General features: G+C 45.4%; 1 protein-coding gene across 1 annotated transcript in view; it reads left to right on the forward strand.

Annotated features, from left to right (window-relative positions):
* Positions 1-1,359: 1,359 nt before the first annotated feature.
* Positions 1,360-21,331, forward strand: part of LOC306937280 (matrix metalloproteinase-17-like) — a gene marked incomplete at both ends in the record, with an annotated part of 35,527 nt that continues 15,555 nt past the window's right edge. Inside the window, 5 exons of the mRNA XM_079520946.1 lie at positions 1,360-1,462; positions 2,184-2,314; positions 5,484-5,616; positions 9,024-9,261; positions 11,397-11,505. Coding sequence (XP_079377072.1) covers positions 1,360-1,462; positions 2,184-2,314; positions 5,484-5,616; positions 9,024-9,261; positions 11,397-11,505 — 714 coding nt within the window. The remainder of the gene's footprint in view (positions 1,463-2,183; positions 2,315-5,483; positions 5,617-9,023; positions 9,262-11,396; positions 11,506-21,331) is intronic.

The following is a 21,331-nucleotide window of genomic DNA, read 5'->3' on the forward strand; positions in this document are numbered from 1 at the left end:
ACATTACACCCGGGTCGATTACGTCCCCGACGCGTTCATTGCGGTCTTATCACTACAATTATAATGAATAAAAAAGCGTTACAATCACACGTCTGAGCGATCTCCGATTATGACGGCTCTGCATGGCGATACGTGATCCACCAACGGAACACTGTCTTGTCGTGGCGGCCCCTCGATACTGTGGTTAGTTCGTAGTATTGTAGGCTCGGGGATCGTTTGGTCGCTACAGTATGAAGAAGGAAACATGCATCTGTCCATGTGTGTTGCAGATGTTATGCATTGCAATGCCGATCTGGTGCATATGTGTTTAGGCAATAGGCAGCGTTCCGTTCAGCGTTCATCATGTTTTTTTCCGAGAGACAGAGGAGAGCATGTACCCCCTCGCAAGATCCTCCTCCTGGAGAAACAGGAGGGGAGGGGGGAATCAAATGTCCGAGCCGAGGTGGAAAGCCTGGTGAGGCGAGGTTAGGTGAAATTTGATTCTTTTCACACATCGGCATGGGCGCATCCATTACACTGGCTTCTACACGTAAAGCGGCCCGCCCTCCTGTTTTCAGGAGGGGAGGGTTTTTTTTTTTTTTTTTTCTGATCACGTGAGCGGGACTAAGCAGCAATGATAGGGCGATGGTTCTTCATTGTCCGGGTGGGTAAAAAGATGAATGAAAGTATGCTATAAAAAAGTGATTGAAACGTATTGATACGTGATCCGCACCCGACGTTTGATTAATTGATAACGTATTGATACGCGATTCGCGTCGGCTGTGTTAATATAGATGGTATGTGTGACCATACCATCAACATCCTATATAAGGCAAGAGTTTCAAATTTCCATTTTCATGTGACGTGTGAAACTAGGGGGTTTTCATTATTCTGACTTTAATGTTTGTTTAGAGCAGTAAATTACAACATATAAGATGGCATCTGGCCGATATAAATACTGCCCTCGACCGACTGCGCCCCTCACTTCACACAAGTGTGATTGTTAAGTGTCTCTTTACTGCCATACTGTATCGTATGCTAGCTGTGTGTTCTTTTTGAGTGTCTTGCTATAGCGTTGTGTTCCCTGCATGCTTTCTGAGCCCTTTGAAGTCAACATAATCAGAAGTTAGAGATTATCAGGATGAGATTAACATCCATTTTGCTTTGACCCGCACAGGAGCATAAAGGACATGTCTGTCTAGCTGCCGGAAGAGACTGCAAGACCGCTGATCTGCAAGACCTCCCTCAGCCTGGCAAAGACCCCCCCCCCCCCTCCCAACACCAGGGGCCACCAAGGTGGTTACAGACAACAACTGCATCCACCAATATAAAGACCCCAGAGATGGGTTTAGTGGAGCGTGTAAAAGAGTTGGTGTCAGAATGACGTCATGCGCGGGAGGATTGGAGGTGTGGAGTCTGCTTGCTGGTCTGTGTCTGTGTCTGTGCATCGCTGGCCCTGCAGTGTCATCCTCTGTGGACGTCGGTAAGGGCCTCCGTGTATATTTTTCGGCCAGTTGATTTGGATTTCATATTTGATAATTGGAGTAAATACCATTTAGAAAAGGTTAATTAAAATGTAGAAATAGGTATTTAAAACTGAACTATTACCCGATTCCAGATCAGCGGGTGCTAATTATGACGACAGATGTACGAGCTTGTCATTCGGCTATTTCCACTATTTAGTTTTTATTTTGAAAGTATAAAATGATTCAAAATGGCACATTTTGGACCACAGTATAAGTTATTTCGTCAAATCTGTGATGTGCACATCATGTAATCTATATTTAATTGCAAAGTCAAAAATGTCTGGTTTTTTTAATGCAAAAAAAGAAGAAAGAAAATACAATTAAGTGAACTTGTTTTGTATGTTTTTGTTTTGTATGACAAATGAATTAATCATCGACTAATGTCAGCCCTAGATGTTGGACAGAGTGGGGTCTCCACCACAGAACAGACCCCAGCCCCATCCAGCGATTATCAGAGAGGGGTCTCCACCCCAGAACAGACCCCAGCCCCATCCAGCGATTATCAGAGAGGGGTCTCCACCCCAGAACAGACCCCAGCCCCATCCAGCGATTATCAGAGAGGGGTCTCCACCCCAGAACAGACCCCAGTCCCATCCAGGTATGGACGGAGAGGGGTTCCCACCTCAGAGCAGACCCCAGCCCCTTCCAGGGATGATCAGAGTGGGGTCTCCACCCCAGAGCAGACCACAGTCCCATCCAGGTATGGACGGAGAGGGGTTCCCACCTCAGAGCAGACCCCAACCGCATCCAGGGTCTCCTCTGACCAGCTGAAATCCCCTGAAGAAGATGACGGCAGCGCTGAACTAGTGGTAAGAATAGCACCTCTGATCCTTTACCGTATCAATGTTCACTTGATATTTATTTAATTTGCTTACAGTAGGTCTTGTATTAAAAAGAGTCAAAAGTTATCAAGGGGAAAGAGGGGGGTATATAAAGTCTATATTTTTGAGCGGTGCTAATCGCTCCAACATATGTCTTTGTGTGTCTGTGGGTCTACTAGTCGGTAGCAGCAGCACGGTTACTGTGTCTACAGCTCATACAACAAGAGTCAGTTTGACTAGAACAAGAATGACTCTCGGTCATAACTGCCAGGTGCAACAAGCTCTTGTAGCGCCCGTTTTCATTGGTTTCCGACATTCTTTTGTTGGTTCACTCACTGTGTTTTGTTATGGTTGTCCTCTATCTCCAGTTAGCTCATAACATTTGCTTATGTTAGCTTCGGTTGCCATTCGTTCCGCGTTGCGTCGTTCAGAGTAAGGGTTTTTATGCCATTCAGACTGTCATTGCTTAAAAGGCAGCCAATCATGACTAGGTCGCTAGTAAAGTCGTTTGGAGCAGCCAATCATGACTAGGTCGCTACTCCAGTCGTCTTCGCGGTTATCAGTAGTGGTGGTGGGTGCAAATGTAGTCCAGGCGCTTTTCAAGCACCTGGCAAAAGTCCCGCTGCTATTATTCAGTATTTATGTCCGATGTCATTGTGTAGTGCTACGTTACGTCCGGGTCCAAGTGGCACCAGCTCCCGTCCGCATCTCATTGTAAATATTTTTCAGAAAGGAAGCCATTGAGGGTTAAAATGGGTCTTAATGCTTCCAACTCGAGTAGAATTATTAATGTTTTGTACAAGTGTCCATGACAAAGAAAATATATGATGTGGAGACAATAAAGACTATTATTATCATTATTATTGAAGGTGGTAACAGTCCATTTGCTCAGTAGCCTACAATATTTCGGGTGCATATTTAGAATGTGTGCAGGGTTGTGTATGTTGAAACTAGTTTGCAATTAATGAGGATTTAGTTGACACAATGAAATAAAATGGCGATAGTATTCCGTGTGGGGCAGACGGTCTGTCACAGCCAGATTTGGGAGAGCAGCAGCTTTGTTGTTGCGTGGAAAGTGGTAAAATGAGACTTTCGTGGTTGTTTTCGTCTCAGATTTAGTCCGACGGAGCGTCACAGTATAGCTCTATGGGGACACAAAAGCGACACAAAAGTAGGAACCGGAAGTATCTCTGGAGGGGGCGCTCACGTCACGGCTAAAATACTGAATAGAGCATCCTCCCCCCTGCTCTCGGCGCTCCGGGCTGATCGCACAAATCTCATAAATTGCTCCACTTCCTCGTCTTTATAAGTGAAAGCCTCTATGACACCATTACGATTAACTGTCAGCATCCATGACACAGGCTTCCTGTTAAAGAGCTTTGACATTGTTCTGCAACAGCTTTGTTTTAGCTCCACAAAATTGACCAGGCTTTAGACCCTGAACATGAACCCTAAAGTGTCCCTATAGGGACTCAGCGAACATTCAGTGAAAATAGCCGATTTACAAGCTCACAAGCTCTGCTATTTTCACTATTTTATTTAGTTGTAAGGCTTAAGTGGTTAATTTATAGTGTATGTGTCTGCTCTAAATCAGAGGTTTTTCAAACCCAAACTAGTGAACAACCTAGTAGGTCTGCTTCTTTCTTTCTTTCTTTCTTTCTTTCTTTCTTTCTTTCTTTCTTTAATTCTTTCTTTCTTTCTTTAACTACGGAATTTCTTTCATACGTTTTTGATTATTTTGTTTAGTTTTTTGTTGATTTTTTTAATCTTTTGAAATAAAAATCACACCTGTGTGAAGTGAGGGGCGCTCTAATCAATTATTGACCTTATACCAACCTTGAAACATACCTTAGTTACGTCACCAAGAATGGTGGTCCCTTTTTGGTCAAGGGTTTCCACCGACATACCGACTTGCTCAGACAGTAGACACACATGACGTAAATACTCCATTCATTGTCAATGGCATTTAATGTTTAATGTTTCAAAATCTACACTATAGCTAGTCTATAGGAGGGGCTAGCGCCCCTCAATAACCAGCCAAAATGTAGGAAAGGCAAAAATCACACTTGTGTGAAGTGAGGTGCATCTTTTTACACGTTGATCACGTGACGTCACGAGGGCGTCATTCAAAATACTATACAGGTTGTGCACTTGTTTGGCCAGTGCACTTGTGCAAGGATGCGCTGTGATTGGCCAGTAGCCACTTTGAGTGGCAGTCGGGCAAACATTCTTGCCGCACTGCGCGCTCTGTTCCTTCATTGGTTGACTAGGTATTACGTGTCTCTGTGTCCTGCTCCATCATTGGTTGACTAGGTAATGTCACGATAGGTATTAAATGTCTCTGTCCTGCTCTAATATTGGTTGACTAGGTATTAAATGTCTCTGTGTCCTGCTCCATCATTGGTTGACTAGGTATTACATGTCTCTGTGTCCTCCTCCATCATTGGTTGACTATAGGTATTACATGTCTCTGTGTCCTGCTCCATCATTCGTTGACTAGGTATTACGTGTCTCTGTGTACTGCTCCATCATTGGTTGACTAGGTATTAAATGTCTCTGTGTCCTGCTCCATCATTGGTTGACTAGGTATTACTTGTCTCTGTGTCCTGCTCCATCATTGGTTGACTAGGTATTAAATGTCTCTGTGTCCTGCTCCATCATTCGTTGAATAGGTATTACGTGTCTCTGTGTCCTGCTCCATCATTGTTTGTGTAGGTATTAAATGTCTCTGTGTCCTGCTCCATCATTCGTTGACTAGGTAGGCCTATTACGTTTCTCTGTGTCCTGCTCTACTATTGGTTGACTAGGTATTAAATGTCTCTGTGTCCTGCTCCATCAATGGTTGACTAGTTATTAAATGCCTGTGTCCTATAGCTGCTCTACTATTGGTTGACCAGATAGTAAATGCCTCATGTGTCCTAGCTGATCTACTATTGGTTGACCAGATATTAGATGCCTGTGTCCTAGCTGCTCTACTATTGGTTGACCAGATATTAAATGCCTCATGTGTCCTAGCTGCTCTACTATTGGTTGACCAGATATTAGATGCCTGTGTCCTAGCTGCTCTACTATTGGTTGACCAGATATTAGATGCCTGTGTCCTAGCTGCTCTACTATTGGTTGACCAGATATTAAATGCCTTTGTGTCCTCCTCCAGAATTGGTTGACCAGGTATGGCTACCTCCCGCCCCCTGACCCCTCCACTGGTCAGCTACAGGCCTGGACAGCTGTCACTCACGCTGTCAGAGCCATGCAGAGGTTTGGAGGCCTCGAGGAGACTGGACTAGTAGGTGAGAACATGCACACGCACGCACGCACGCACGCACACACTCACACACACGATTTAATGCATGAACCGTTTCCGATGCTCTTTCATAATTATGAAAATCTGTGTATATAAAACAGACCTGTTATCGTGGCCTTTCAATCAAACAAATAAAGCCACTGTTTGTTTTAGTGGTGTTGCAGTCTATTTAAAGCAAAATTACACGAGAGGGTGTTCTTTATCGTCATTAATACAGGCTGAAATGCCGAAATGCAGAGGAGAAGTGGATTCATGACGATAAATAACACCCTCGAGTGTAATATTGCAATTATAAAACAGTTACCCTTAAAACTGGGGAAGCTGGAGGTACCTTCACTAAAAACGCCGGGACAACGCTCCACACATCCCAAACTCTTCTCCCTTCTGGCTCCAAAACTATGGAATGCACTTCCCATCACAGTCAGAACTGACTGCAGCCTCACTCCCAATCTTCCGCCGTAGTCTGAAAACCCACCTCTTCAGACTCCACCATGGCCCGTAGCACTTGCCCTAGCCTAGCCCCTTAGATAGCACATTATGTAGACTTAGATAGTATTTTAAACAGACTTATAGCTTGTTACGTAGACAGCTCTAGAATTGCACTTTATGTAGTCATAGCACTTTATAGTACACATGTATAATATATCATATAGTATAGTATGTATAGTTAACATAGATACTCCACTGTTACGTTCTTAGTTTACGCATGATTCATGATAACTACTTTTTATATATGTGATGTATGCCATATGCTTTTGTTATTGCTTAATGTAAGTCGCTCTGGATTAAGAGCGTCTGCTAAATGCCTAAATTGTAAATTGTAAAACTAAGATATTCGCTACGGAGATCCTGAAAGTTGCATCAAACTAATTTTTGTAATATTTATTTCTGAGCCATACTCCCTCACAAAAACATAAACTTTGTATTTCTAATCAACAAACTGTGACGCTTCCCGCGTCTGTGTCACCTTCTTCCACCCTCAGGAGGGAGTCACTATCACAGAGGTGGGAAACTTTGACGATGGAGAGCGCCACAATATTTCCACACTCACTCCAGAGGGCCACTATATTTCCACACTCACTCCAGAGGGCCACTATAGTTTCACACTCACTCCAGAGGGCCACTATATTTCCACACTCACTCCAGAGGGCCACTATAGTTTCACACTCACTCCAGAGGGCCACTATAGTTCCACACTCACACCAGAGGGCCACTATATTTCCACAATCACTCCAGAGGGCCACTATATTTCCACACTCACTCCAGAGGGCCACTATAGTCCCACACTCACTCCAGAGGGCCACTATAGTTACACACTCACTCCAGAGGGCCACTATAGTCCCACACTCACTCCAGAGGGCCACTATAGTTACACACTCACTCCAGAGGGCCACTATAGTCCCACACTCACTCCAGAGGGCCACTATAGTTACACACTCACTCCAGAGGGCCACTATAGTTCCACACTCACTCCAGAGGGCCACTATAGTTACACACTCACTCCAGAGGGCCACTATATTTCCACACTCACTCCAGAGGGCCACTATATTTCCACACTCACTCCAGAGGGCCACTATATTTCCACAATCACTCCAGAGGGCCACTATATTTCCACACTCACTCCAGAGGGCCACTATATTTCCACACTCACTCCAGAGGGCCACTATATTTCCACACTCACTCCAGAGCGCCACAATATTTACACACTCACTCCAGAGGGCCACTATAGTCCCACACTCACTCCAGAGGGCCACTATAGTTCCACACTCACTCCAGAGGGCCACTATAGTTCCACACTCACACCAGAGGGCCACTATAGTTCCACACTCACTCCAGAGGGCCACTATAGTTACACACTCACTCCAGAGGGCCACTATATTTCCACACTCACTCCAGAGGGCCACTATATTTCCACAATCACTCCAGAGGGCCACTATATTTCCACACTCACTCCAGAGGGCCACTATATTTCCACACTCACTCCAGAGGGCCACTATATTTCCACACTCACTCAGATTTGATGTATTGACTAAAATTAATAGTTTGTTTTTTAATAATAATAATAATAATAACTAGAACTGCACTCTGTTTAGTGCCTACTTGCTTGTTGCACACAAGTAGGACATAAATGGCCTACTAGTGCGCAAGCAGAGCGTGTAAGTGCTATAAACGTTCAAATCTTAGTCTCACATATTGAGTTATTAGATTTAGCTATTTGCTATACGTACCTTCTGAAGGAAAAAAACTAGTATTTTTAAGTATGGTAAAATCATCGTTACGTCACCGTCAACTATACATTGGTACATATATTCATCACGTCATATGCTCATATGTCCATATATGTGTACATGTCTATATGTATGTATATGTAGTTTTCTGAGTGGTTGGTGGTATAATGTGATCGGCTGGGTGGTTTGATGCGTATGTACTTGACACTGAAACGTATCATCATTACGTCACCATCGGCAACCAATTATACCCTGGCATTGGTACATAATCTTCATCACGATTCACGGAAAACATACCTGCACGGTTAGCTTCCTTATGTCCGTATGACATCATATCACGTGCATTCTAAGGGACATTGGTACATATCTTCATCACGTCATGGGACATATGCTTCGTAGCATGACAAAAACACACCTGCACAGTCAGCTTGGGGCCAGCATATGACGTCATAACATGTGCTGGCCCCAAACACGCGCATCGTAGCACCTGACTGAAAACATGACTTGTACGCTCTGCTTGCGCAAGTAACTAGAAAAAGTGCCCTTCTGGGCACAGGTCTTCACCAGGAGATTAAGAGTGTGTGTGATGTTTGGCAAAATGTTTAGGAGTAATATAAACATGTTTTTTCTTTTTTCTTTGCAACAATTTTCTTCATTTTGTTGAGGAAATGCAGATCCAGATCACTCATAGCATCTCTGAGGATAGAATTCTGGATGAGCAGGCAGTACAAAATGGGCCACTCCTGAAAACTTTGGAAGGCAATCTTAGCCAATCAGTGTAGAATCTGAGAAATCCAACAGACTCGCCTTGATCACATGACTACAGAGATCATGTGTACCGATTTGCGTGAGATTTGGATGAAATCCGTGCGACTAACATAACAATGTGTTTTCCAGAAATCGGCCTCATGGTGGCACTATAACCGGCAGATGTGGAGGGATGCAGGGAAAATGTTTTTCCATGGCCTCTAGGGAGTGCGCATACATAAGTTGTATACAGATCGATGCAGTTATAGGTAAAAACAGGAATTGCCCTGTTTTTACCGTGAGGCTGATTTGGAAAACAATGAGTGGCATGTCATCCTCGGCCTAGTGGAAATGTGCCCCTTTTGGCAACATAGCAACATAACATTTCAGTCCTAAGTTCATATCTATCTCCACTCAGACGAGGAGACGCAGGCTCTGATGCGAGCGCCACGCTGTTCCCTGCCTGACCAACAGGGGGAGGAGGAGGAGGCCTCGGGACAGACGGCCAATCAGCCGCAGGAGAGGAGGATGAGCCAGAGGATGACCGGCCAATCGGAGGAGACCTCGGGCCAGAAGGCCAATCGGCTGCAGGAGAGGAGGAGCCTGAGGAGGAAGAGGGCGGCGGCTACGTGGAGGAGGAGGAGCATCAACTGGAGGTTGGTCGTGATGTCACTTCCTATCAGTGTGCTGTGCTATAGGAACAAAATGAAAGGAAGGGACGTGAAGTCACGTGACTGGACGCCAGTGATGCGCCATGACACTCATCTGTGGCAAACGTCGCACCAGAAGTTCCATGAATACAAGGCAGTGAATGGAGCCGGCTGGACCAGCTCATGAACAAACACTATTTATGAACCATTGTGACGATTGTCATATTGGTTCAGGAATATAAAAGAAGACACATCACAGGTTGTTTTTTAATAACTTTTCGACTTTTTACTTGTCAGTAGAACAATTTGTAGTGGGGACGAAAAGCTGTATATACTGTATATACCCCCCAAACAAAAAGGTCCATGTGCACTTCATTTCATTCATTAAAAAAACAATTTCATTTTAAACCATCCATTTGCAATAGAATTTTAAAAAAAATCCATGTGTATTTACATTATTTCTGTTGATCAATTGACTTGTTTACCTGTTCCATATGTTTATAATTGCATGGATTATGTATCATGTCTAACCCACTGTAATAGACACACCACAACTGTACTGGTTCTCAAAATGCAAAGGCACACTACGGTGCTGTGAAAAATTCATGCAGTTAATTGAATAAAATCTATTTGATATAGACTTCATGAATTCATGTGCATTTCATTCATCTAATACATCTGTATTTCATTTTAATAATCCATCTGTATAGTAGACTTAATCGGGTAAGGATTGCTGGCTTTGCTGAGTCTGTGTTAGCAGTGTTTTGCCTTGAAATCTGTGGAAAACACAACACATCTGTGTAATTTTGCTCAAAAGTGGAGGGGATGTCCCCCCCTCCTCAGCGCAAAAGTGGAGGGGATATCCCCGCCCAACTCGTGACATTGTCCGAATACCCCAATATCTACCCCCCCCCAGTTATAAAATGATATCTGCGCCCCTGAGAGTCGCTGCTTCTTCGCCTGGAAAGGAGCCAGCTTAGGTGGTTCGGGCATCTGGTTAGGATGCTCTTGAGCATTTCCCTTGGAAGACCCACTGGGAGGAGACCCCGGGGTAGACCAAGGATCAGATGGAGGGATTACATCGACTCACATGGCCTTCCGAATGTCTCGGGATGTGAGGATGTGAGTCATTTGATTGAGGCATCTAAACAGTGGCAGGTATCGTTTCTGTCACGGAGGTATCGCGAGATTTGACTGCCAGACAGGAAATGGTGGCTCTTTAGATATACCGCTATAAAATGACACAGTGTCCACCTCAAAAAGCAACACTGCAGACAATAATTGTGCTATATGTCTCCTGATATATTACTGAACCGATTATATGACAAAGGATCCACTGCCATGAATTTCATGGAACTTCCGTTGCGAGTTTTGCCACCAATGAGTGTCATGGCGCATCCCCGGCGCCCAGTCACGTGACTTCATGTCTCTTCCTTCCATAATCTTCCTTGTCTGTGTGCTGTGCTCGAACATGATGGTTTAGGAAGATAGCCCCTCCCCCCACTCAACTGAGTGCAACACTGGAGCGCAACCAAATTCTCCACTAGTCCCTCCCTCCCTAACATTTTATCTAGTCTTAGTTTTAGTCGTAGCTTAGTTATGTTTATTTAGTTTTCCTCAGTGAAAAAAGGTTGCAGACATTTTTCGTCATAGTAGTAGTTGACAAAATCAACACTGCCAAGTGAAATGAACGATAGTTCCTATCACTAGACAAAATGGTGTCCTATAAGTGGGTGTGGCCTATCTTCCTAAATAATTGCTAGACAAAATGGTATATAAGCAAAGCAAAGCAAGTCCTATAAGCATTGGTGTAAAGTAACTACTGTTGTAGTACTGTACTTAAGTACAATGTTGAGGTATTTGTACTTTACTTGAGTATTTTCAATTTCCAATACTTTTACTTCTAATTCTACTCCACTACATCTCAGAGGCAAATATTGCACTTTTACTCCAATGCTACATTTATTTGAAAAGTTAGTTGCATTGTAGATTTTGATTATTACAAAACATGCTTCAAAACACTTCAGCCGATACATTTCGCAGTATTGATATACTTTCACTTATAAGTAAAACAACATTTCCACCACTGCCAATAAGTCTGTTGTGCTTACCTATCTCTGTCCTCGTGTCCTTGTCCCCAGGCTGCGCTCTAGCCCCGCCACCTCACAGCTGTCCCACGAGATGATTCGCTCGCTGGTTTTCTACGCCCTCAGAGTGTGGGCGGAGCCGACTCCCCTGGAGTTCCATGAGGTCTGTCTGTCTGTCTGTCTGTCTGTCTGTCTGTCTGTCTGTCTGTCTGTCTGTCTGTCTGTCTGTCTGTCTGTCTGTCTCCCATTCAGAATTGTTTTATATCGTGTCAAATAAGAACTGTGTTCCAAAAAGAATCAAAATGTTCCCGGCGTTACTGCTACAAAATTAGTTAAAATTTCGCTAGAAAGGGACTGAATCAAATATGAGTGACTGAACTGTCACCTCCCTGGCGATATGACCAAGACAGTTTGTTTAGTTTTGGACCACAAATTATTTTTATACTGCGATTAAAACGTTGTCGGAAAGTGCGCTTCGTTTGGCAGGTGTGAAGGCTCATTCGAACAAGAACACGGCTGGTTAAGGGGTTTCACTTCGCTTCGAAGCGCACCTGACTTCCGATTCACTGCAGGTGTGAATGCAATCCGAATCAAATAAAGGAAATGAAGCAAAACTGTGACGGATTAATGAGGGGAAAACACAGTTGGAGACAGAGATGGCATTTTTTACGGAGCGCAAAGATGTCCCGTTACCGTGATAGACGTGGTCAAATGAGGGGGCCGAAGCCCTCGTCGAAATATGGTCAGATGAGCACATTAATCAAACACCAAAAAAAACACACTGTACAGAATATTCTGTCTGTGCGTAAACATGGAGGGCTGTCACTGTGTGTGGGGATCCGAGTGGAGACTTTCTTCATCTTGTTTAAATATAAATACTTCAAAATTAAACGCATGTTTAGCTCAGCATGATCTATAAACTGTATAGCTAACATGGCATATGCATAATAATATAATTATATATGGTGATCGGATCATCAATGGGACTGCAGATCATTTTGCGCTCCCGTCTGTGCTGTGCCTCGGCCATGTGCCGGGTGCCCAAAAGAACAGTGATGCACGCACGCACCTACCTGGGCCCTCATCAAACCCTGTACCCTCAATACACTGCCCCCGCTGCCACCCTTAGATCTCCATATATGGAGCTGACCTGTTCTGACATTCCATATCTTGATCTGACCTCATCACACCCTTGCTCTCGCCCTCAGGCGTTTTACTGGTCAATACTATACGGATTTACAAATGGTTTGGTTTGTTATAAACGCCATACGCCATATGCTTTTATATGACATTCAAATCAAAATAACATTAAGCAGATAAGCACCCTGAATCATAGCCATAGCCACGTTGATACTGTTTGTAACAAACCAAACTGTTTGTAAATCCATCAAGATTTGAGCAAGCTATGAGTATTTTTGTTTGCGCTGCTGTAGGACTGCAGCAAGATGGCCACCGGGTGAACAACGCCGGAGACTCCGCCTTGAAAAAAACATTAAAAAGTAATTCTGTACAAACAAAAACTTGTTTTTATCCTATTCTACTAGTCAATCATATACTGTGTAATGCTTCTACAGAACTGGTCTGTGTTGAACAGTGGAAAGGTATTATGATGTATTAGTAACATATTCATTCAGAATGTCAGGGTGCATGTGTGTGTGTGTGTGTGTGTGTGTGTGTGTGTGTGTGTGCATGCATGTAACTGTGACGCCCACTATTGTGTGGTCACAAAATGGATATTTAACTTGGTTATGATGTATTCATTTCATTTCATTCTGCCTGTCAACTCTGTTGTAAAACTGCCATGTGTCTTCCAAAACAGTAGGGGGCAGTGCTAGGCAGTGGTGTCGCTATTTGCAGTACTAGTAGACAGGAGCGCCATTTTAACGTCATTGTTTACACAGCACTGAAAGAGCAAGCAACCACCGTCTCTGTCTTACATCATTCTGTCCTAATTTCACAGGTTTGTAAGGCACAAAAGTAACACAAATGTCCGTTTTTAGTATGTAACTAAAAGAGTGTTGTTTTGAGCAGGTGTGGCTACAATTCATGGGGTAATTTGATGAGTAAAAACGTAATGGTGAACTATAGTAATGTAAAGTGCTTGAGTGCTAAGTGGCTATATCATTAGCTTTAAGACTCTCCCCAGCAGTATGGTTCAGGTTGGGTTCAGCTGGGTCCAGCATTATATGTGTGTGATGATACAAAAGTGTGATGATACAAAAGTGTTATTATGTGCAGTTATTGTTGTTGAGTCCACATATGGTTACTGTTTATAGGGTAATATGTGCACAATTGAGAAGGAGTCCTTCAAGATGCATTACATTGATTGGTCATTGTTTGGACATTCTAAATGGATACATTTCTGTAAAGGACATTTCTACATTACTGTAAAATGGACATTTCTACATTACTGTAAAATGAACATAATAGCATGATGATGCAATAAGAAAACATGGGCTACATGAGAAGAATGTGTTCATTGGAAATAAACGTCGGATTGTTTACACAGCACTGAAAGAGCAAGCAACCACCGTCTCTGTCTTACATCATTCTGTCCTAATTTCACAGAGATCGGCTACTTTATGATCAACTATAGCTGTATACATGGTCACCTCACTCGGACCTGTTACAGTTTCATGGGGGCTCGTCCGGGATTGACGCCATCAGCACGCCATGTGGCGTCAGTCCAGTGATCACTGAACCAGTTGACCATCAGCAGCACGTCTGAAGCAGAGGGGCTACGCCAGTCCAGGACGTCTGTCTACAGTCAGAGTGAGGGGCTGAGCATGTCCAGCAGTCCAGGACGTCTGTCTACAGTCAGAGTGAGGGACTGAGCGTGTCCAGCAGTCCAGGACGTCTGTCTGCAGTCAGAGTGAGGGACTGAGCGTGTCCAGCAGTCCAGGACGTCTGTCTGCAGTCAGAGTGAGGGGCTGAGCGTGTCCAGCGGTCCAGGACGTCTGTCTACAGTCAGAGTGAGGAGCTCAGCGTCACGTCAGTCCAACGTCTGTCTACAGTCAGAGAGGAGCTCAGCGTCACGTCAGTCCAACGTCTGTCTACCGTCAGAGAGGAGCTCAGCGCCACGTCAGTCCAACGTCTGTCTACCGTCAGAGAGGAGCTCAGCGCCACGTCAGTCCAACGTCTGTCTACCGTCAGAGAGGAGCTCAGCGCCACGTCAGTCCAACGTCTGTCTACCGTCAGAGAGGAGCTCAGCGTCACGTCAGTCCAACGTCTGTCTACCGTCAGAGAGGAGCTCAGCGCCACGTCAGTCCAACGTCTGTCTACCGTCAGAGAGGAGCTCAGCTCAGCGTCACCGGAGCGTCGGGCAAGCGTGAACTATGGCCAACGTACGAAAAGAGCTGGTCTGGTCAATAAAGAAGGGACTGCTACGCCTTTCTGCCGATCAGATCTCTGAAGCCGCAAGGATCATCTCAGAATCACCTAATGCAGATAAGTGGGATAAGGGTGATGAAGGAGATTGTTTTGATTATGTTTGTTCATACATGTCCTCTAAATCCGTACTTGAATTAGAGGATGAGGGGATGTCCCACTTATTCATGTTGAAAGATCTTATTGACGAAATGATGAAAGGCCCTTCTGGCCGTGTTGAAACCGTAGAGGAAGGGGCAGGAAGTGCTATGGCTCATGCAAAGTCAAAACCGACCGACACTCACAACACCGGCACACTACCCGAAAATGTTGATAATGGTGCAGTTCTTCCTAGTGGCCATAGTACCTCTTCCCCTTCGCCTACCGGTGACCATGTTGATTCTAATCAGTCCATAAGTACACATACCACCAGGCCAGTCCCCTCTTCCCAGCCATCTTCTCATAGGGGTGATAGTCTAGTGACTCTCAGAGATTTAGCACTGTTCCACAGAAAAGAGTTTAAAGTGCATGGTGGTCAAATAGGTGACAGTACAGCAGATATTAGCTACAGTAACATCTGCAAGCAGATAGACGAGGGTTTGAAGGAACAACACACAGAGGGTGAGGTCATTCGGGCAGTCATGCGGGTGATAAAGCCAGGTCATTTCAAAGACATGTTGATCAGCAAAGATGAGATGACAATAACTGAGTTAAAGAGTTTCTTACGGTCTCACATGGGGGAGAGGGGCACAACAGAACTCTTCCAAGAATTGATTACAGCCAGACAGCTAGAAAATGAAACGCCACAACAGTTTCTGTATAGAATGGTGGGACTTAAGCAAAGGGTCACCGTCACATCCAGGCAGGCAGATGCAGAAATTAAGTATGAGGCACATACCGTACAGAATGTGTTCTTGCACACAATTTATCAGGGGCTAAGCGACAGGCACGATGACATCAGGAGAGAGCTAAAGCCACTTCTTTCTGACCCGTTGGTCACAGATGAAGCCATACTCAGACAGGTGATCAAAACCACCAGTGAGGAGAGTGAAAGGAGACGTCGCCTAGGTCGCAGCACACGCACAAAAACCACCTACGCCCAAAGTGGTGAGGTGAGCTCAGAGAAGCTAGAGGATAGTAAAGAGGACTCTCGCCGCAAAGGTAAAGATGAGGACGTGCAAAAACTGACCACACAAGTACAGGCACTTACACAAATGGTCGAGTCATTGAAACAGTTAAAGCTGCAGTCTGACACCCAAACTCAAGAGCCATCACAACAGTCATGTCACTGTGCCAGTGCTTACACAAAACGGCCACCACAGAGTAAGGGGAGACCGTATGGCTGTGCTTCCTGTGTTGAGAACAACCTACCAAACTGTCATCACTGTTTTGCATGCGGTGAAGAGGGGCACCGCGCAGTGGGGTGTCTAAAAAGACGCAAGCCGGCGGGAAACCAGCAGTGGTCACAGCCGAGGGGCGACCTGTGACCAACAACCGCATCCAGTCCCAGACAAATGTCAGTAACACCGAGCAATCGCCACACAGGCACCTTACCATTCCCCCTGACCCACCAGCCAGTGATAAACCCACATCTGAGAGAGTTGCGCAGCTCATTGGAAAGAAATGTCTGCTAAAATGCAGTATGAATGGTCATGCCGTTACTGCTCTGTTTGATACAGGTGCCCAAGTCAGCCTGATAGACCAAGCCTGGAGACAGGAATACTTACCTCATCAAGAGATCCATCATTTGAGTGAACTGATGGGCGATTATGATCTGAAGGTCTTTGCTGCCAATGGAGGAGCAATCCCCTATGATGGATGGATGGAAGTGATTGTTAACTTGCCTGATAATGATAATCCAAACTATTCCATTAAAGTACCATTCCTTGTTAGCCGAGTCGACCTTCTAAGACCACTGTTAGGCTTTAATGTCATCCAAGAGATCATTCTGAGTCTGGGAAATGAAACAGAAGCCCTACCGGTCATATGCAGCCTTCTCAAAGGGGCCATGCAAATTGAAGCTGACAAAGTTGAGGCAGTAGTAAACTTCATCCAGGCCGAGAAAAACACCCACCAGTGTGAGCAAGTGTCCGCAAAAGTAGGCCAACATGATATTGTTATTCACCCAGGTCAGGTTGCCCACCTTAAGTTCCCAGTACCTGTAAGTTTCACTCATTCCCTTGCCCTGTTTGAACACTGTTCTGATGACCAACGGCTCGAGCAGCTAGATATGGGTGATGGTCTGGTTGAAGTGCACCACACTGAAAGACCCTTCATTGTAATCCCAGTGGGCAACACAACTACACATGATGTGACTCTAGCTAGCCGCACACCTTTGGGCAGCATCCAACCGATTGACAGAATAATTGAAACAGACCAAGTCAGCAATGTTGAAGTGAATGAAGTTGGCACACTCTCTCCCACTAATGGGGGTGACAAAACAAAGCCAGCAACACTATGGCACCCACCCGTTGACATCGGTCATTTGCATGATGAAGAGCAGGCTGTGGTGAAGCAGCTGCTCTATGAAGAGTCCAATGCATTCGCGCATGATGATGAAATTGGCTGCATTCCCAACCTTCAAATGGCGATCACGGTGAAGGATGACATTCCGGTGCAGCGTTCATATGCAGCCATACCTAAACCACTCTATAAAGAGGTTAAAGAGTACATTCAAGACCTGTTGGCCAGAAAGTGGATAGTGAAATCAAAGTCACCCTATTCTGCTCCAGTGGTATGTGTACGCAAAAAGGATGGGACAATGAGACTCTGTGTTGATTACAGACTCCTCAACAGAAAAACCGTACCAGACAGACACCCCCTCCCACGGATCCAGGACCTGATGAACACACTGGGAGGATACCACTGGTTTTCTATCTTGGACCAAGGGAAAGCATATCACCAGGGGTATATCTCAGAGGGATCCAGGTACCTGACAGCATTTATCACCCCTTGGGGACTCTACGAGTGGGTCCGCATCCCCTTCGGCCTCTCAAATGCCCCGGCCGCATTCCAGAGATGTATGGAGGAGGTGTTGGATTCCCTACGGGATGAGTGTTGCATCCCCTACTTGGATGACGTTCTTTGCTACGCAAAGTCATTTGAGGAACATGTGGAGGGGCTGAGACGGGTCCTGAGGGCTCTCCAACAGTATGGCATCAAGCTCAGGCCTGCTAAGTGCGAGCTATTCAAGAAGGAGGTGCGCTATGTTGGGAGGCTTGTCTCAGCTGATGGGGTGAGGATTGACCCCAAAGACCTGACAGCGGTCCAAGCATTGAGAGAAAGAACCCCAAAAACGGCTGGCGATGCTCGGAAGCTATTGGGATTTTTAAGCTATTACAGAGGCTATGTGCAGGATTTTGCCAGAATAGCGAAGCCATTGTATGACCTCCTACAAGTAAAGGGAAACCACATCACACCGTCGGCATTCAAAAGCAGCAAGGGGAAGGGAGGCCAGATGTCCTCAAGAACCCCCATACGGTGGACGCAGGAACATCAGGGGGTCCTAGATCGTGTGATAAACGTCTTGTCCAGCCCACCGGTGTTAGCCTACCCCAACTTCGACCTCCCATTTGTGTTACACACAGACGCATCAGCAAAAGGCCTGGGGGCCGTGTTATACCAGCGCCAGGAGGGGAAGTTGAGGGTTATTGCCTATGGGTCGAGAACACTGTGCCCTGCAGAGAAGAACTACCACTCTGGGAAGCTCGAGTTTCTTGCATTAAAGTGGGCGGTGTGCGAGAAGTATCGAGACTACCTCTTCTATGCCCCCCATTTCACGGTGTACACTGACAACAACCCTCTGACCTACGTAATGAGCACCGCCAAACTGAATGCTGTAGGCCACAGATGGGTTGGGGAGTTGTCGGACTTCCACTTTGATATCCGATACAGGCCGGGTAAAGCCAACATTGACGCCGATACTCTCTCCAGACTACCACTGGACATGGCTGAGTATGTCACTGCATGCACGGAGGAACTGTCAGAGGAGACAGTTCAAGCAACCTGGGGAGGTAGTCAGGCAGCCAAGGAAAAGGATGTGGCCTATGTTGCTGTTCTGAACTTGGCCCAGGGAAGTTCAGTATCCTACGCTCTGGGATCCCAGTCTGTCATGAGTCGTGAAGAGCTGGTGAATGCTCAGAGGGAGGACCCAGTAATACGTGAAGTCATCAAACTCAAGGAAAGACACACCAACCTAACAAGTCAAATCAGGAAAGGTGCCAGTGGCCCAGTGAAGAGGCTCTTACACGAGTGGGGAAAACTCCAGATTGACAATAGACTACTGTACAGAAAGACAGGGCAGAGACGTCAACTGGTCTTACCTGAAAAATACAGAGCCACTGCCCTGAAACACCTCCATGATGACATGGGTCATGTGGGAACCGAGAAGGTCATTAATCTAGCCAGAGAGAGATTCTATTGGCCCTATATGAAGAAAGAAATCGAGATCTATGTGACAAGGAAGTGTCCATGTATTAAACAAAAGAAACCGGTTTCTCATATAAGGGCTCCTATGGGGTCGATTACCACCACAGCACCCCTTGAACTAGTGTCAATTGATTATATGCACCTAGAGCCGAGTGTTGGAGGATTCGAGTACATCCTAGTTGTCGTCGACCATTTTACTCGGTTTGCCCAAGCCTATCCGACTCGGAACAAATCAGGCAAGACAGCAGCAGAAAAGCTATTTGATGATTTCATTCCCCGGTTCGGTTATATGAGAAAGCTCCACCATGACCAGGGCCGGGAATTTGAAAACAATTTGTTTAAGACCTTGCAACGGCTCTCAGGAGTTGAGCACTCTAGGACCACACCGTACCATCCTCAGTGTAATCCTTCAGAAAGGTTCAACAGGACCCTGCTGCAACTACTCCGCACCTTGAAAGAGAAAGAAAAACACAGATGGAAAGAGCACTTGCCGCAGATGATCCAGGCCTACAATTGTACAAGGCACGAAGCGACAGGGTACTCACCCTTCTACTTGCTGTATGGCCGCCATCCTCGTCTGCCTGTGGACCTCCTATTTGGTCTGGAAACGGAGGAAGAAGTCACAACTCCAAGGGGTTATGCAGAAAAGTGGGCAGCAAGAATGAAGGAGGCATACAGAATTGCCTCTGAAAACAGCCACCAATCAAGTGCAAGAGGAAAACAGTACTATGATCGGCATGTGAAAGGAGTGTCTCTGATGCCAGGAGACCGTGTGCTAGTCCGTAACTTGAGTGAGAGGGGAGGACCGGGGAAATTGAGATCTTACTGGGAAGATACTGTGTACATAGTCAAAGAGCAAGTGAACAGTAATCCTGTGTACAAAGTGTGCCCGGAAAGGGGAGATGGCAGAACTCGCATCTTGCACCGGAACCTATTACACCTTTGTAATGACCTACCTGCTGACTTACCTTTACCATCTGTACCTGAAAAGAAGAGGAACTTACCTGAACCCGTACCGCTGTCAGAATCACCACCTAAAGGGAAACAAAGGGAAAAGAGAAAGTTAAACAGGAGAAATCAAAATGAACTGGCGACGAACAGTGACTCATCAGAATCGGACGAGACTGATAATACGGGTTACTGGCTCCGAATAAGAAGAGGACCTGTCAGTGAACCTCTAAGGGTCATGCAAGAGTCAGGGAAGGCTCCTGCCCACTCTCTCCTACACGAAGAGACATTGCAGGACATACCAGACAACACAGCATTTCACACAGGGTCAGCAGATGAGGGGGAGGGATTAGAGCCAGTGGTATCGGACGAAGAGTATAGGCCCATATCGCCCAATGAGCAGTCAGGGTTTATGCCTAGTCCAGCTGTATCACAGACAGACAATTACTTGTCAGGTCCTCAGACACATGCCCCACAGTCAGGCCAGCCAGTTGACCAAGGTACTACAACCAGAAAGTCCATTCGTGAGAGGAAGCCTGCTCAGAGGTTTACATATGAAACTTTGGGTGAACCGTCTTACCAGCCACAGGGCAGAGTTGACCTTTTAAGTGCCTATGGGTACGTGCCACATATACCAGTATGGGAAATGCAGCCACCACACGTTCCATATCAACTACCCTACCTCACTATGCCATATCAGTGGTTTCCCTGTACAACCTTTGTGCCTTATGGTGACCCTACCCAGGGGTATTGAAAAGTTAAACATATTCTTTTTGTTTTGTTTTGCAATGATATATTGGAGCCATTTTTCTTTGAGGGGGAGTGTGTGACGCCCACTATTGTGTGGTCACAAAATGGATATTTAACTTGGTTATGATGTATTCATTTCATTTCATTCTGCCTGTCAACTCTGTTGTAAAACTGCCATGTGTCTTCCAAAACAGTAGGGGGCAGTGCTAGGCAGTGGTGTCGCTATTTGCAGTACTAGTAGACAGGAGCGCCATTTTAACGTCATTGTTTACACAGCACTGAAAGAGCAAGCAACCACCGTCTCTGTCTTACATCATTCTGTCCTAATTTCACAGGTTTGTAAGGCACAAAAGTAACACAAATGTCCGTTTTTAGTATGTAACTAAAAGAGTGTTGTTTTGAGCAGGTGTGGCTACAATTCATGGGGTAATTTGATGAGTAAAAACGTAATGGTGAACTATAGTAATGTAAAGTGCTTGAGTGCTAAGTGGCTATAT

This window comes from Electrona antarctica (genome assembly GCF_951216825.1).
Source record: "Electrona antarctica genome assembly, chromosome: 14".
NCBI lineage: Eukaryota > Metazoa > Chordata > Actinopteri > Myctophiformes > Myctophidae > Electrona > Electrona antarctica.